Raw genomic sequence first — 16,959 nt, forward strand, 5'->3', positions numbered from 1 at the left:
AGTATGTACCAAATGATCCAGAAAAATAAATGAACCAGTTGCAACCAGTGGGACATGTACAGTATGTAAAAAATGATCCAGAATAATAAATGAACCAGTTACAACCAGTGTGCCTTGTACAGTATGTACCAAATGATCCAGAATAATCAATGAACCAGTTACAACTAATGTGCCTTGTACACTATGTTCCAAATCATCCAAAATAATAAAAGAACCAGTTACAACCAGTGCGCCTTGTGCAGTATGTACCAAATTATCCAGAATATTAAATGAACCAGTTACAACCAGTGCACCTTGTACAGTATGTACCAAATGATCCAGAATAATAAATGAACCAGTTACAACTAGTGGGCCATGTACATTATGTGCCAAATGATCCAGAATAATAAATGAATTAGTTACAACCAGTGCACCTTGTACATTATGTACCAAATGATCCAGAATAATAAATGAACCAGTTACAACAAGTGTGCCTTGTACAGTATGTACCAAATGATCCAAAATAATAAATGAACCAGTTACAACCAATGCACCTAGTACAGTGTGTACCAAATGATCCAGAATAATAAATGAACCAGTTACAACCAGTGCACCTTGTACAGTGTGTACCAAATGATCCAGAATAATAAATGAACCAGTTACAACCAGTGCACCTTATACAGTATGTACCAAATGATACAAAATAATTATAAGTACAACGGTTGCAATTAGTTTGTTTCCTGGGAACCTAATGAGTAAGGGTCAAATTAAAGTCCATAACAATCTGTGCCAAAACACATAAGGCTGGCAAATAATTCCAAAAATAGTAAAAGTGTGGACTGTCCAAGATGGGCTGCTGAGGTTTAGTTTGACCACAAAGGCTCTCTGCCACATAAAGAGACCCGAAGCTTTTCAGTTCATTCTGGCTGCAGGCTTGCCAAAGCTGTTCAGGTTCATTCAGCTGCAAGGATCAGAAAGACTCCTTATATTCCCAAAGCCAGCATTTAGTTAGAAATGCAATGGTCATAACTGAGACTGATGATGCATTATGAAACTGGGATTCCAGCTCTATAAAAGTAAACTTTGAAATGTTTTGAAACAAGAATAAGGTGTTTCCTGTATCATCCCCCAATGGAGACTGCACCTCCAGCACTCCTGCGGACTCACTCACACACTCTCTTTATATATATATATATATATATATATATATATATATATATATATGTATATATATATACCATATATATATATATATATATACATATATATATATATATATAAACCATATATATATATATATATATATATATATATATATATATATATATATATATATATATATATATATATATATATATATATATATATATATATCTATATATATATACATACATATATACATATATATATATATATATATATATATATAAATATATATATATATATATATATATAAAACTCACGGTGGTGGTGCTGTGGTAGCATTGTCGCCTCACAGTAATTCGCTGTCCAGTTCGATTCTCAGCTAGAGCGTCTTCTGCGTGGAGATATGCGTGAATGGGCATACCTTTGTTGAAGGTTGTGCGTCAGGGCTGGTAACTCAGCACGTAAAAATCAACTACCAATCATTAGCGGACCAGAGTTCCACTGTGGCGACCCCTAACCGGGAAAAGCCGAAAGACACAACAATATATATACATATATATATATATATATATATATATATATATATATATATATATATATATATCCAAGGTTACTGTGCCTTGGAATAGAGTGAACACTCCAAGAGAGACCACAGCCTCAACCTCAACATATATTCCAATACATCCACCGTTAAATTGACATAATTGCAAGGATTGCAGTTAGGGTCCTCAACATTACAATGGGCATGCTCAGAATCTATTCATCTGTATAGCGTTTCTTCAAAGTAGGCAATGCAATATGTTAAATCAGATTTCTGTTTCAGCCAATCAGATTTAGGAATAAGAGAATTGTATCTCCACCACTGTATGGTGTAAAGTACTGCAGATTCTATTACATTAAGCAAGTTCTAAGTAACTTTCTTCGTGCTGAGACTTCATGTAAATACTACCTCAGTGAAACATGGTCTTCCATTGTGTGACACCTAAATAAGAAAAAATTCCAGCTTTCAATAAGTGGCTAATAGGTGGTGTATGTGTATATAAATATATATATATATATATATATATATATATATATATATATATATATATATAGATATATGTGTATATACATATATATATATATATATATATATATATATATATATATGTGTGTGTGTGTGTGTGTGTGTCTGTGTGTGTATGCATGTATGTATCATAGAAATCAGTCTACCATATGCTAGAAGTTGATATATGACTTTCACGAAAGGAGATACTGCCAGCCCAGCTTTTTGGAATTTTGTAAATGATTATATGTCATTTGTGAATATTATGATTTATATAGAAATGTGGCAAAGGGAGATACTGCCAGCACAGCTGTCTGGAATTTTGTAAATGGCTGTGTCATTTGTGAATGTCAGCATGCTTCATGTAAGATGCTTGTGTTACAAATGTATCGGAATTGTATGTCATATAAGATGGTTTGTACAGACGTGTGCTGGAGAGATATTTTGTAAGGCACTGAGCTAAAATGTAACCACAAGGGTGCTGGAGGTCTTGGCTTGGCCACTCAGCTGAGATCTCAACTCTATAGCTGTGCCAGTGGGGAGTCTTACTGGTGATCTGGAGAAAGAGGGAGAAGCCAGCCCAAGACTGACTGTGGTCTCTGTGTGCTCTTAAGGGACAAAGTGGGACTTCATTCTAAACAGTTTTTTTTTTTTTTGGCTCTATAATACATTTGTTTTACCAAAGATATTGTGTTTCTTAACTGGATCAAAAGGAGAAGGTAATGTTATGAAAAGTGAGGAGGTTTAAGACAAAAATATCCAAGGTGGAGGTAAATTATTCTCAATGGATACAACAGTATTCAGTTATCACAGAAATATGGTCTGGGTGTGTTAACAGTATCCACAAATAAATGTGTATCCTGTTTACCTATATTTTAGAAACCACAGAAGAGGAGGAGGAGTTTCTATTTCTAGTAAACTTTACCTGCCTTCAGACTTAATTGATTTGGATATTCAGAGATTCTACAGTTGTCTCTTAATATTAGTAATATAGATATGAACTTTTCATGAATACTATACCTGTGAGTGGGATTCAGGAATATTTTCCACAACTGCATAGCTCTGGTACACAATTGAAAACACATTCCAGAGGCCTATGCATTTTGGAAAAGTTATGTATATGATTTGTAATTTTCCATATGCTCCCATGTACCTGAAATAGGCCAGGAACACAGCAGGTATTCAAATTATGCTCTGTGGCCATGTCTTTCTTACACAAATATAAAACTAGGAGTGCATGTGTTATTGCAATACATAGACTTCATGGGTCTATAGCACTTCAGTGAACCGTCACTTCAGCGAACCGTCACTTCAACGAATGGCATTTCATCAGAAATGCTATTCTTCGAATTTCCATCATATGGGGGTTGTGCTCCCCACACCCACAAGCTAATTATATATACCAACTCCAAGATTGCACTACAGTGTGGAAAGGGCAAATTTCCCACTCCCCACTGTACCATGATCTGAGTATGAACAGTTCGGCGAATGGCATGTTCAATGTCGTTGCACTGAAAATGCTGTTCGATGAACTTTTTTTTCTCTAAACTGATAGGGACCCAGATTTTATGGGACAGAAAGCATCGACTATACATACCTACACTTTTTAACCACTATGATGTACTCATAGCTCTATGATTTTGGCCCTCAGACTTAGACTTGCTCCTCACGGATTTATGATTTTTCTCATAAAGTCAAAGTTGTGTATACATACATGCTTTACAAAATACATAAACTAAGCCTATACAAAGATTTTCTAGCACTAACTATATAGGATCTAATGTAAGAAGACCTTCTACTGAGAAAAATAACAAAGTGCTCCTCTTTCTGACCTCTGCTATGATTTTTATAGGCCTTTACTATGATTTTTAATGCCTGGAAGTTGAGATGTACACAGACGTAAATAATAACAAAATGTCCTTATCGGCCTGCAGAGCTGATTCATTGCTTAGCATGATATGGCTGAGCAATACCATCAGCATGTTAAGTGGGTAAAAAGACAGGATGTTCATAAACACAACAATGGCACACTTTTGAACAGAGTAGGTGACCTCTGTGCACACAAGCATTTGAGTACAATCGTCATAGTTACCACCCCCAGTGCAATGACATTACAAAACTCCCACCAGTGGCAGTTACTCCAAGACCATTTCACCTTTATGCTATATGCAAACTAAGTACTACCCACAGTCATGGCTAAGGAGGCAGAAGAATCACTTGTAGCTGGGATTGCATCTTAATGGGCAACATGTGGCTGCCATCCCCAAGTTCCACAACAGGTGCATCTAAGTATATGTAGTGGTCCTACTAACATGGCACTATCTACATTTTAGGCCCCTGGTGTGGCAACATATCTTTGTCAATTTCCATTGTATCTTCTGCATAAGTCAAGAAATTATGTTCTGTACGTAGACAGTAAGCAGTAATGTGACTCACTTCACCAATGAACCAGGTCTCCACCACCGTCACAGTAAATGGCACACTGTGCCTACCACAATACAGACATAGAACTCATACCACTATGTGGCATAACCGCACAGAGGATACTGTCAGCATCTCTGTAGTCATTGGTTGCTGCTGCTGCCACAGATTGCTATTCCATGCCACCAGTTATCTTCCGTGCAGTGGAGGATGTATACCATATACTATTCTTATGCTAGTCTTATGAACCCAGATATCACACACCAACACAACACCCTTTCCCCTTGGTATATTCCAATCAGGATCAATATTTATACCTTTCTTCAGATGGGGGGTTGTAAATCACATATAGGTGGATATATATCATGTTTCTTGCTGTATTAATGCAAGCACAATCGATCTCATGCTTTGCAAATACCCTCAACCACTGTGACTCACAGTCCTAAGAAGGGTCATGTAAAAACATATGACATACACTGTGCAAATACAATGCAAGAGATTCAAAATTATGGATGTGAATCTGCCTGCCCATCTCAACATGAGCAGTTGTTAAGAGACATGGAATACTTAAATGTTCATAGGTTCATAGGTAGGTACTAGGCTATCGGCCCTGGGGCCTCTATAAGCCTAGCCAAAAAGGTTCCCTGGCTTTCACCACCCAAGAAAATGATTTTCCTGTGCCCCTGTCAAGCAGTGCCACAGAAGTGATCCCCGGGGTGAATTTCCTTGATTAGCGTACTCTACTTTATGAAATGTAGCACTCTTCTACTATACACTGAGAGTTACACCATTAACACAAAACACATTCACAGACTTTCTAGGATATTATTATCAATAAATAAATAACGTATTATTCATGTCCCAGCTATGTATGAAATATAATATTCTTGGGTCGATCATAATGTACCTGTCAGAACAGTGAAGTACACTGAGCTTTATTCTTTATATTGTTGACTTAGATGAAAACAGTGCTATGTTTCAAGGCAAAAGTTCAATTTAATGACATCAAAATAACTCACATTTTTGGAACAATTCAAAGTTAGATTACTTAGCTAAAATCATGCAGTTTTAAGATAAAAATCGATTTAAAGATCTTAGACATAAAAAAAAATTAAAAGGAATATCATGTCACAGGCTCACATACTCAGCTGTCGAGTATACAATCCTCCTGCCCTTTGAGAAGCTTGATTACCAAAACCCCATTCTGATAGTTTCTATTTCCCTCATATATATATATATATATATATATATATATATATATATATATATATATATATATTTATATATATAAAGACTTTGCTTCCTTCACTGAATGGACCTGGCCTAATGGATTCACATCCATAATGCTGAATCCCATAAAATGGTGCCAAATTAACCCATTTATTACCCCTGTGAATGAGAGCCATCTCCACAGGCTTGATTAAGAACCATCTAGCACATTCATTCCCAGTCTAGGAAGTCTTGCCAGCCCATTCATTGCCGAGGGATGCAAGAGTCAAGTGGAAGGGAGCAAACCAGATGCCCAGTTAAAGTGGAATTCCACTTCCACCCAACCCCAGCCCTCAGATGCCCTGACTGGCTCACAGCAAACACTTAGTCAGAGGAATACACATACAGGCTTCCTCACATGTCTTTCCCCTGCAGTACATGTGCTGCAAACAGTGTGAGCCAACATGGCATCTTCTGAGTTACTAGCAGATGTCACTATCGTAGGCAGCCAGGCAACCCTCCTCCCCCTTCCCCAAGCTGGAAAAGGCTATTGTTGGCCTATCAATCTCAATCTCCTCCAACGTGGTCCTCTAGAACTTATGGCATTAATTGAAGACAGGTCATCTGGGTCAGAGAAAGTGCTCTATCCCTCTATACCATGGGGCTAAGGAAGTTAATGACAGATTTATTCTGATTCTAAGGGGAAGCTTAGTCCATAATCTTGTTAGGGGTTGTGTAATATATTTGTCATGTCTGTTTTCTGTTATCAGTATCTACTTTACCTGAATGGTGTGAGAATCAGATGCTTGGCCTAGAATTTCCAGAAGAGCAGGGTCAGAAACAAAGAAAAACCTGGGGAACACCAGCCTTTTTTTTTCTAAGTAACCAGTGAGTGACTTCTGACAGATTTCAAGCTGTTCTAGCAGATGAGGTAATAGTTGTGACAGAGTCTCATCTCCAACACAGCAGTGAACGATGTTGGAATTTTCATGTGCCCTCTGCATAATCTTCTGCCATGATTTATCAATATTCTGAAATCTTTTAGCCTCCTGCAATACAGAAACAAATGATTAAATCAATCACAGTATAGCCAGTTTCATTGCATTCAGTCTGTTATTAAAGAGCACTTTCAACCTACAGACCTTTAACTGTCTTTAGTTTAAACACTATATGTTCCACTTGGCCACCAAATACAGACAAAACAGTTTTCTTATTTAATAACTTGAATTGTTTAATTTTTATTTTTAGATAAATAAATTTAAAAAGAAATATTTTATCTATTTAATATAGCTGTTTATAGCAACACTATCACATAGCATACTAGAGTTTACAAGCTTCATTTGCTGAGTGTTCCCACGGTTGACATATTTAAAATTGCAGGGGTGTATTTTTTTAAGTTATGCTGTTCTCTCTTGATTGAATTCTGTCTTTTTGCACTAAGGGATCACTATACAGCAAGTTGCTGTTTTTAGTTCTTCCACACTGTGCTCAGTCTTGTATTAATTAAAATATCTGCAGTTGTATATGGGGTTTGGTGGATCACTGTGGTGTCACATTGGATATATTCAGGATTCAATGTTTCCAGTTCGGAATATTAAATCTTCATGAAATGTGCATTTGATATCATGTCATAAACTTATATGTGTGTGTATGTATATATATATATATATATATATATATATATATATATATATATATATATATATATATATATATATATATATATATATATATATATATATATATATATATATATATATATGTATACTACGGAAGACCAAACACCCATATTACTGACACTTGGAATCCCGAGACCAGAACACCAAAAGACCAGATGATTGCAAGACCAGAAGTGCGAATTTCATAATCCCGATGTTCGGAGATTTTGAGTTAGTGCTTCTGGTGTTGCGGTTCAGGTAAGTATGTGTGTGTAGGTGTGTTTGTGAGGGGCATTATTGTGTGTTGTGACTGTGGTGTGTGTGTGTGAGGGACTGTAATGTGTGGGTGTGAGTTTGTCTTGTGTGTGTGTGTGTTTGTGTGATCTCGGAGTCAGAATATTAAAGTAGGGGGGTGTGGGGGGTGAAGCCCCCCTGCTTAAAAAGTTTATTCGTTTGATTGTGGGGGGAAACTGTGTGTTTGTGTATGTGTGTACTGTATGTGTTTCAAACATTCGCGATTTTGAATTTCGCGCTTGTGGTCTGTCGATCTTGTAGTCTTTCAGGTATTTGGTCTCGGGTTTATGGGCGTCAGTAGTGTGGGTGTTCGGTAATGTGTAGTGAACCCATATATATATATATATATATATATATATATATATATATATATATATATACATTATATATATGTGTGTGTCTGTGTATGCATGTGTGTGTTTGTGTGTGTATATATATATATATATATATGTGTGTGTGTGTGTGTGTGTGTGTGTGTGTGTGTGTGTGTGTGTGTGTGTGTGTGTGTGTGTGTGTGTGTATGTGTGTAAAATACCAGTTAGTTGGTACCTGTACTTTATTCACACTTGCATACAGGACTGCAGGTCCACCAGCCACGCTGTTCTTAGTACTCTGCAGAAATCAGAAGATGCTTTAGTCTGACCCTTGTAAAGCATGTCATGAGGTTAACTTTCTGCCTGGATATCTCACAATTCTGCCCTTGAATTACTTGGCTAAGAATCTTATGGAATTCCTAGTTATTCTGGAAAAATTATCCATGCCCACTGGCATATATGCTGTGAGCCAAGCAGTGACCCATTACATATTTACTGACTTTTCTGGGATTCACGCTGCTGTTACTCACTATTCAATATTCAATGTTCATCTAAGTATTATATTACATGGCCAATAATATCACTTCAAGGATCCTATATATTAGGCTTATTACTAAACTAAAAAAAACAGCTATTTATTATTCTTTATGATTCATTTTTTAAAGTGATTAGTTCTTTAGATCCCTACGATCCATATTAAATCAGAGAACATTTAAAAAAGTGAACGTTGATTTATCAACCCCATGTAAGTGAAAGATTACAATCCCAAACACTTGGAACAGCGATTTTTTTCCCAGGGAAAAAAAAAACCGCTGTTCCACAAAAAAAAAAAATTTTTAAATTAAAACTTCAAAACATTACATAAAGTGTGGGGGGGGGGCTTCATCCCCCACACCCCCCTACTTAAATATACCAACTCCAAGATCGCACTACAGTGAGAAAAATGGCAAAGTAATGGAGGCAGCCAAATGATTTCTTTCCCAGGGAAAGAAATCGCTTATATTCCGTTTCGCTATTTTGCTGTTTCGTGCTTTCAAGTTCGATCAAGATGCTTACGAAGGATTGCATCTTCGATTATATAATAGGAACCCAATCCCTAGATTCAGATGTGGTGATGGATAAAACAACTGCTTCTTAAAAGTGCTGTTAGCTGGTTAGATCTACAGATTGCAGGCATATGAGGAGTTATTTGTAATGTGATAAAAGGAACCTGCTTAATACATTATAATTGTCTAGTATGCTACTAAATATTTAATGAAAATGGGACAAAATCATGAAATGGGGTTATGCATGTATTGATGTAATCATGTGACTATCAGAATTTTTATTTTACTACCTAAGAGTACCCAGTCAGTGTCTCATTGCGACAAAAAACATGGGTATGATGGGTAAGAAGAGGCCCCATGACAGAACCGAAAAAGTAATGACTCTACACTTCATTGATAAGGGCAAATGGTCTGGTCCACCATGAAAAGCATGTACATACTGTAATATACACATAGAAAAGAGCAGGGATTCTTTAAGATCTGTACCGGCCATTTTATGAAATGTAACTTAGACTCCTTAATCTCTGTAATCTGATTAACGGTATATCCAGGGGAATGACAGAAGGCTAGAGATTCTTTAAAATATAAACAAGACATTCAGAAGTCAGAAAATATGAGGAAAAAAAGAGACCCTTAGGTAGCACATGTTATGACATACAACTGGTTAGTAAAACTATGGCGTAACATCAGGTGACACTACATCACTTACACAAGACTGCATGGAATGGATTAGCATCACAGATGGTTAAAGAAAAATGCAGTGGGGGAGTTAAAATTTATATGAGAAAGTCTCAAAAATAATATATAGCTGAAAAATAAATAGGATGAGATTTATTTCACCAGTTACGGGTGTGAAATGACTGAAATGACCCAGCAGTTCTTAAGAAAACTTCATTTTTTCATAGGAGTTTAGTTACACAAATAATTTTAAATGCACAAAAAGTACAGTTGTGTAAGTGCAGTAATAGTAAGTAGTAGAAATAGTAATAGTAATAGTTATAGTTATAGTTATAGTAATAGTAATAGTAACAGTAATAGTTATAGTAATAGTAATAGTAATAGTTTTAGTAATAGTAATAGTTATAGTAATAGTAATAGTTATAGTAATAGTAACAGTAATAGTAATAGTTATAGTTATAGTAATAGTAATAGAAATAGTAATAGTAAGTAATTAATAGTGTATCGATGTGAGGAACATAGTACAGTTGTCTAAGTAAACATACCATAGCAGTTGATGTTCAAATGATCAGTGTTGCAGTAGCCTTAGCTATATGGTTTATATTCTGCCAAGGATATACCAGGCAGTCAGCTTCCAAAGCTTCAAGTTACCTTCCACATGCCCAAACTGTCAGCTGGTTAGACATGAGCTGACTAAAAAGACAGGTTTCGGCACAAAGCCCTTCAGAGCTTTCATGCTAAAGAGAAAGGGAGGCTGAGCCCTGAAAGAACAACACTAGGGAGTAGCAAAAAATAAGAGTCCTCACCCTGGCATACACAACACACCAAAAAACAAGAGCATTATTTGATCATCAGCTATACTATATTAGAACAAAAACAGCAAATGGTAGGTACTCCACAACAATCGAAGCAAACCACTGAAAATGACTGAAAAATACTTCTTTATTCCACAAAAGTAAGCACTTTCGCGTCTCCCAGGACGCTTCTTCAGACTTAAAAACAGTTACAAAGCATTCAAAATCATTTTAAATACCATTCTCTTTTACCATAGGCCAATAAAATATCTAATAAAAATCACATGATAAAAATCACTTAAGAAATGAAAGTTGCAGTTCTTCTTCTTTAACTCTGTGCATAGATGATCCTGAATTCATACATTTTCATATATATATATATATATATATATATATATATATATATATATATATAAAGATATTTATAAAATATATATGTAAAACATATATGTACATATAAATACCAAGATACAAGTTCTGGTACTTCTTACTTATAACATCAAAAACATCATAAGCTAAGAAATATATTTCATAGTCAGTTTCATAAGTATTTCCCCAAAAAAAGGGGAGGGGGAGGAAAAAGGACGGGGGGAGGGGAGGGGAAGGGAGGAGAATTATATATTTCCTTACTTCTATCAAAATATATATTAACTTTTATATCACTAGGACTTAATGTTTCAATGCTCGATCAAGCAGGAATGGCTTCAATGAAACTCTGTCATTCAAGCCATACCCCCTGTCAGCTTGTAATCTAATTATCCACTTCCCTTCTTCTTTCTCTGTGTAGTTACTAATATTGTCTAGCCTCTCTGTGGCATGTATAAACTCTAATACCAGGAACAATGTTATGGTATCTGGCAGTGCTAGTCATTTTAAATGTCCCAGCCCATTCAGTGGTATGTTAAACTGATTCATTCATTCATCAGAATCCATGATTCCATGTTGTTTTCCATAGGATAAACCTTTAATATCAATATTTCTGAACATCTGTATCCTCAAGATATCTGAAAAAATTTATTTTTTCAAGAATATTTATTTCACTTTCATAATAGAGAAACATAATGATTTAACAAATAACAGTTACAGCGTTATTTCAGGCAATAAACAATAAATGAATCACATAAAAACATACCAAAACATCAAAATTATGAAAAGCTTTAACAGAATTATATAGACGATTTACAATAAGTGCTACACAAAGAAATCGACTGTTAATAAGAAAATGATAACAGAGAAATGGACTTATACTGTTGAATTGCAATAAATGGGATGTCATAGATTTGACACACTCAGTTTGATTCTCGGCTGGAGTGCCTTCTGTGTGGAGTCTGCATGTCCTCCCCATGGTCGAGTGGCATTTGAAAGACATGCGTGAATGGGCATGCGTTCGTTGAAGGCTGGGCGTCGGGCTGGCACCTCGGCACTGTAAAAATCTACTGCCAATCATTAGCGGACCGGAGTTCTGCTGTGGCAACCCCTAACCGGGAAAGGCTGAAAAGAAGAAGAAGATCTGTATAAAATCACCATCTGAGTTGGAGCATTGAATATTATAGGTGCTTATGAAAATCGGAGTAAAATATCCCTGCTGTTAACTTTAATCTTTTAATACATTTTCTGGGAGAAGGTTCCAGTATTGCTGATAATAGGAACGTTTATTTATATTCCTTGTTAAAACATGTATTTATTTGTTGACCTGCTAACCCCATAGTCAAGCTTCTTTTTTCATGGGTCTCAAAATAATTAATATATATGTACAACTCAACGCCAAGTTTTCTGAGTATGAAGAGATTAATTCAGTGGGCACAAAGCCTGAGGTGAGGCTATAATTAAACATGACACTTAGGTGAGGTGCCAGTGCATTTTGTAGTTCATGTAGTACACAGCCTGGGATGTCATCTGGTCCCATGGATGCTGTATTCTTAGCTTTGGGGAGGGTGTTTTTTACCTGTGTGGCCATTATTACCAGAATTTGGCAATCTTTCGGTATTGAGATGGGCCCTTTAGGGGGTGAGAGGGGGGTGAAGTTTGTACTGAATCGATCTGCCAAGATACTGGCAATATCCTTGAGATCAGTATATTTAATGCCATTCTGTTGTAGCTCAGAGCAGATCTGAGCATTGCCATTTAGATTCTTGACATAGCTATAGAATGCCTTGTGGTTGTCTTTGGAATCTTTGGCAATTTTATTTTCGTAACTAGCTTTGGAGAATTTTATGAGGGATCTCAGCTTCTTACTGAGGCTGGTAAGGGAGTTTTTTGCATCCTAGGATTTTCCTCTTTTCTGCAACAGTTGCTTCCTGTTTTTGTAAAGTTTGTTTATGGCAAGAGACCACCAGATTGGCTTCCTTTTTTTGGAGGAAAGCATCTTGGTTCTATTGGTGATGGCACGATTCATGCACGAGTGGATATGCTCATACAGTGCCTTAGTGTAGGATTCAGCAGTCGAACTTTCAGTTCCCATCTGCATGGGTGTCATGAAGTTTGTCACTTCTGACTTGAGTAGCATGAAGTTGGCTTTCGAAAAGTTTTTTACGGAGGTTTCCTTACTGGGGGGGTGGAGGTGGGATGTGGATGTCAAGGGTGATTAGCTTATAGTCAGACTTGACCAACAAGGGGGTGACCATAGGTGTGGAGCGTCGATTTCCCATGTTGGTAATGACCAGGTCTAGGATACTGAAGCCCTTGGTGGGACTAAGGATTAGTTGATCCAGGGCATTGGAAATTATGAATTCCAAGAACCGTTGGGCAAAGGTGTTGGTACACGAGTAGTTTTCCCAGTTAATGGCAGGGTAGTTGAAATCACCCAGTATTAGGGTGTTTGATTGTATCTTAATATTTTCCAGTATGTTTAGAAAGGTGTAGTGAGAATCTTGGGGCATGGTGGGGGATCCATAGCAAGCTACAATTTGGATTGCAGTCTTACTTAGTGTTAGTTGCACCTGGAGAATTTCAGACGCATTGTGTTGGGCAACTAGCCTGGTGTTGTGAATATCCTTGGTGAATATGGGCACTCCTCCACCTTTAGTGTTTCGGTCCTAGTTTGGTGGCTGAAAAGTGTGGTAAGAGTTGTAGCCTGGTATTGCAGGGGTGCTCTCTGGAATCTTGAACCAGATCTCAGTTACTGTACAGATATAAATGTTCTCCATTTTTAGGAGTGCCTCGAGAGAGTGCATTTTGAGGTTTAGACTTCTAACATTGAGTAGCATTACCTTCAGATTTTGCATGCTTGTATCTATTACGATGGTGGCTTTGTCCTTTGAACTTTGCCCAAAAAGGCACTATAGGCATGGCAAGAGCCTTAGCCAGTAACCTGAATCGCAGGGGCGACAGGTGGAGACCATCTCTGGCAAAGCATCATGCAATATTTTATATGCTTTACTAATCATTCTTTTTAAAAGCAGCTGCTGTTCTAGATTCTATTAAAAATCTCTACTAGTGCTGGTCTTTCATTGAGGACTCCCTATTTCTTCCTCTTTCTTTGCCTATACTCCAATATCAATCCTTGACAGGGAAGGCAATCTCTAACCTGCAGTCCAAATAAACTCTTGGCATTTTCCCATTTTATTACCTTTCCCTCTCTAGTTATTTGCTCCCAATATCTTGGTTCTTTTGCCAGTTTTCTCCAATAAATTCCACCCCCCTCTTACCTATTGTCTGTATCTCTAATTGCAGTCATCCCTATTGGCATAATCTCCTTTCTCCATTCCCATGTTGGCTTAGTTCTTAAAATACTTTCTGCCATTTTATGAATATAATATTCTGTATGATTATTGTCATTCTCCTTAAAGATCTGCATTCAACATTTCGGTATCCCCTTGTTTCTTGAGTTTCCCCCGTTTCATCGTCATTAGCATATTTAAGAATAAAGTCGTAAAAGTATTGACTTTGCTGAGTGGGATAGTTTTTAGGGCAGGCCAATTAAGGGCTTTCAATTTATAGCTGAAGGAATGTTTATTAAAGTTAGAAAGGTTTGGGGTGTTTTAAGTTGATGGGTTTTAGGTTGGTGGGTGGCATTTCTATGGATATGGGTTGGAAGGTGGTCACTCTGTGAGTTTGAATAAGTTCCAGAGGCTGTAAATTTAAAAGGGTCTTAGACCAATAACCAATTTAGAATTGCATCTTTACTGTTGGTATTACTAAATGGGTGTTTTGACCATAAATGTTTATACTAATCAAGGAAAAGTCTGATGTAAGGTTTGCCAGTCAATATTTATATCTCCTAGAATGATTTTTTCATAAAATGTATTATTAGTTGTCTAGGAGTGGACTTCATCTAAAGTTAGTATATTTTTTCCAGGTGGGGATAGTGACTGTAACAAAACATATCAGTTTTTTATTGTTAAACTTTAGCAGTGATACAAGTATTTCAGCCTTTTGGAATTTTGAGATGCATAAATAGGGAGAGAGCGATTGTATGAACTTGGATAAATTAAAGCTGCTTCACCTGCTTTCTTGTGCGTCTTGGCAGCTCTGGTAATACTATAACCTGAAGGGAGTAATTCAGAATCTTTAATGTTAGGATTAAGCCAGGATTCTGTGATGGCAAGAATATCAGGATTATACTGCAACATCCAGGCATCTAGTTCTGTAATTTTCTTAGAAATGCTACAGAGGTTGATGGTGGCAATATTCAGTTTTTTAGAATACCAGTGGGAGAGTGATGGGGTGAGTGGTTTGATGTGCAAGTTTTATTTGTAAGGATTGGTGGTGGTTTAATGATAGAATGTTACCGCTAGGAAGAGGTATAGTCTGAGGTGGTGGATGAAAGTCGGTTAGTTAAGTAACACTTTTGTAGGGGTATTTTTTTATTATTTACATTAATTAGAGGGTTTTGGAGTCCTGGGTTTAGGGGGCATCACTACATTGTGGGATTTTTGAGAGGTAGTCTATCAGTTTATAAGGGATCTCTATGCATTTTATTATTTTTTTTTTGAGTAGAGTAATAATACTGAAGTATTTTGTGCTTAAAATAAAGAAAAGGTTGACAGATTAAAAGGCAGGGAGATATGCTGGTATAGCTACTCTTGATTTCTTTACAATGCTTTTTGAACAGGTATTATGTATGACTATTTCCATAATGGATGTATGTGTAGTGTTCTTTGATGAACCTGTTTATCAGGCTAGTTACTGGATAAGCAACTGTGCTTGCAGTGATGTGTTGGGTGGTATGTTCCAGGGGCTAGTTATTGAGTTTTCAATGTCTTTAAGCTGATGCTGTAAAACAATTATACATGTATTTACATAGTATATTGGCAGTATCATTGGAAGATGTGATATTAATGTATCTGTTTCTATAATGTGTGTACTGAAAGAGCATGTTGTATTGTAAGGTATGTCACATTGATTGGGTGGGTTAATTTCATTTATATGATTTGCTGATGGAGTGCCAGAATGTACTGGGATTTGTCTGTGAGTTGTTTGTAGCTTGGTAGAATAATTTCATTCACCTTTGTAGATCATTTTTTTTGCTAGGTTGTGGGTTGCATGCTAATTCTAATGGTCAGGTAAGGTTTGTTTATTTTTCCACTCTTTCCACACTTTGTCTCTGAGTTTCATTGATTGTTTTGTGCCACATTTGGGCTAGGGACCAACTTTCTGTTGATATATTAGTGCTATTGAGTTTAATATGTTAAGAAATGTTTGGTTGAAGTACTGCACTGCATCATTTGGGGAGGTATTTAAGGGGGAACTAGTTTGAGCAAGGTTATTAAATAGAAGAGACTGGAAATTGCTTTTGGAATGGACCTAGATAACATATGTGTTTTTGATTAATTACTGACTAGAATCAGGTATGATGCACATCTCAATTCAAAAGTTTTCTAAACTAGTATGAAATGAAACAAAAATTAGTGTTGTGCTTTAGACAACTAAATAACTATGATGCATGGCAAATTCAGGATTACACCAACGTATAGGAAATACTGTCCTCTTTATTAAATACATCATAAAATAGACATCAGTTTTCATTCCATTGGTTTTACTTCCATTTGTCATATTATATTTCTGTTGATTATACTGACCTGGGGCAGCTGCTTTGCAATGTCTCCTCCAACAAATACTGCTTCTAGATAGATCCAGAGATTCTGAACAGTTAGCCAGTTTTCAATTATCTCTGTAGTATTAGATAATTTCTGAACCCACTGCTGAATTGTGGGTTTAAATGGAGCATTATACCTGTGAGTATATATCAAAAGGATTGCACGTTATTAAATGGAGCATTATACCCATGAGTACATATCAAAAGGATTGCACTTATTAAATGGAGTGTTATACTTGTGAGTACATATCAAAAGGTTTGTATGTTATTCAAAATGTCAGTATTTCATCTGATTTTTACATTCATTATTTTATTCCTCAGTATTAAAGCTAAGTCAC

At 36.4% G+C, this 16,959-nt stretch overlaps 1 protein-coding gene across 1 annotated transcript in view; it reads right to left on the reverse strand.

Annotated features, from left to right (window-relative positions):
• Positions 1–16,959, reverse strand: part of LOC122796791 (dynein axonemal heavy chain 5-like) — a 2,204,633-nt gene that overhangs the window by 1,247,376 nt on the left and 940,298 nt on the right. Inside the window, exons 35-36 of the mRNA XM_044065521.1 lie at positions 16,605–16,758; positions 6,583–6,849 (exon numbers count right to left, since the gene is read on the reverse strand). Coding sequence (XP_043921456.1) covers positions 6,583–6,849; positions 16,605–16,758 — 421 coding nt within the window. The remainder of the gene's footprint in view (positions 1–6,582; positions 6,850–16,604; positions 16,759–16,959) is intronic.

This window comes from Protopterus annectens, chromosome 3.part0, assembly GCF_019279795.1.
Source record: "Protopterus annectens isolate FY-2018-M chromosome 3.part0, PAN1.0, whole genome shotgun sequence".
NCBI lineage: Eukaryota > Metazoa > Chordata > Ceratodontiformes > Protopteridae > Protopterus > Protopterus annectens.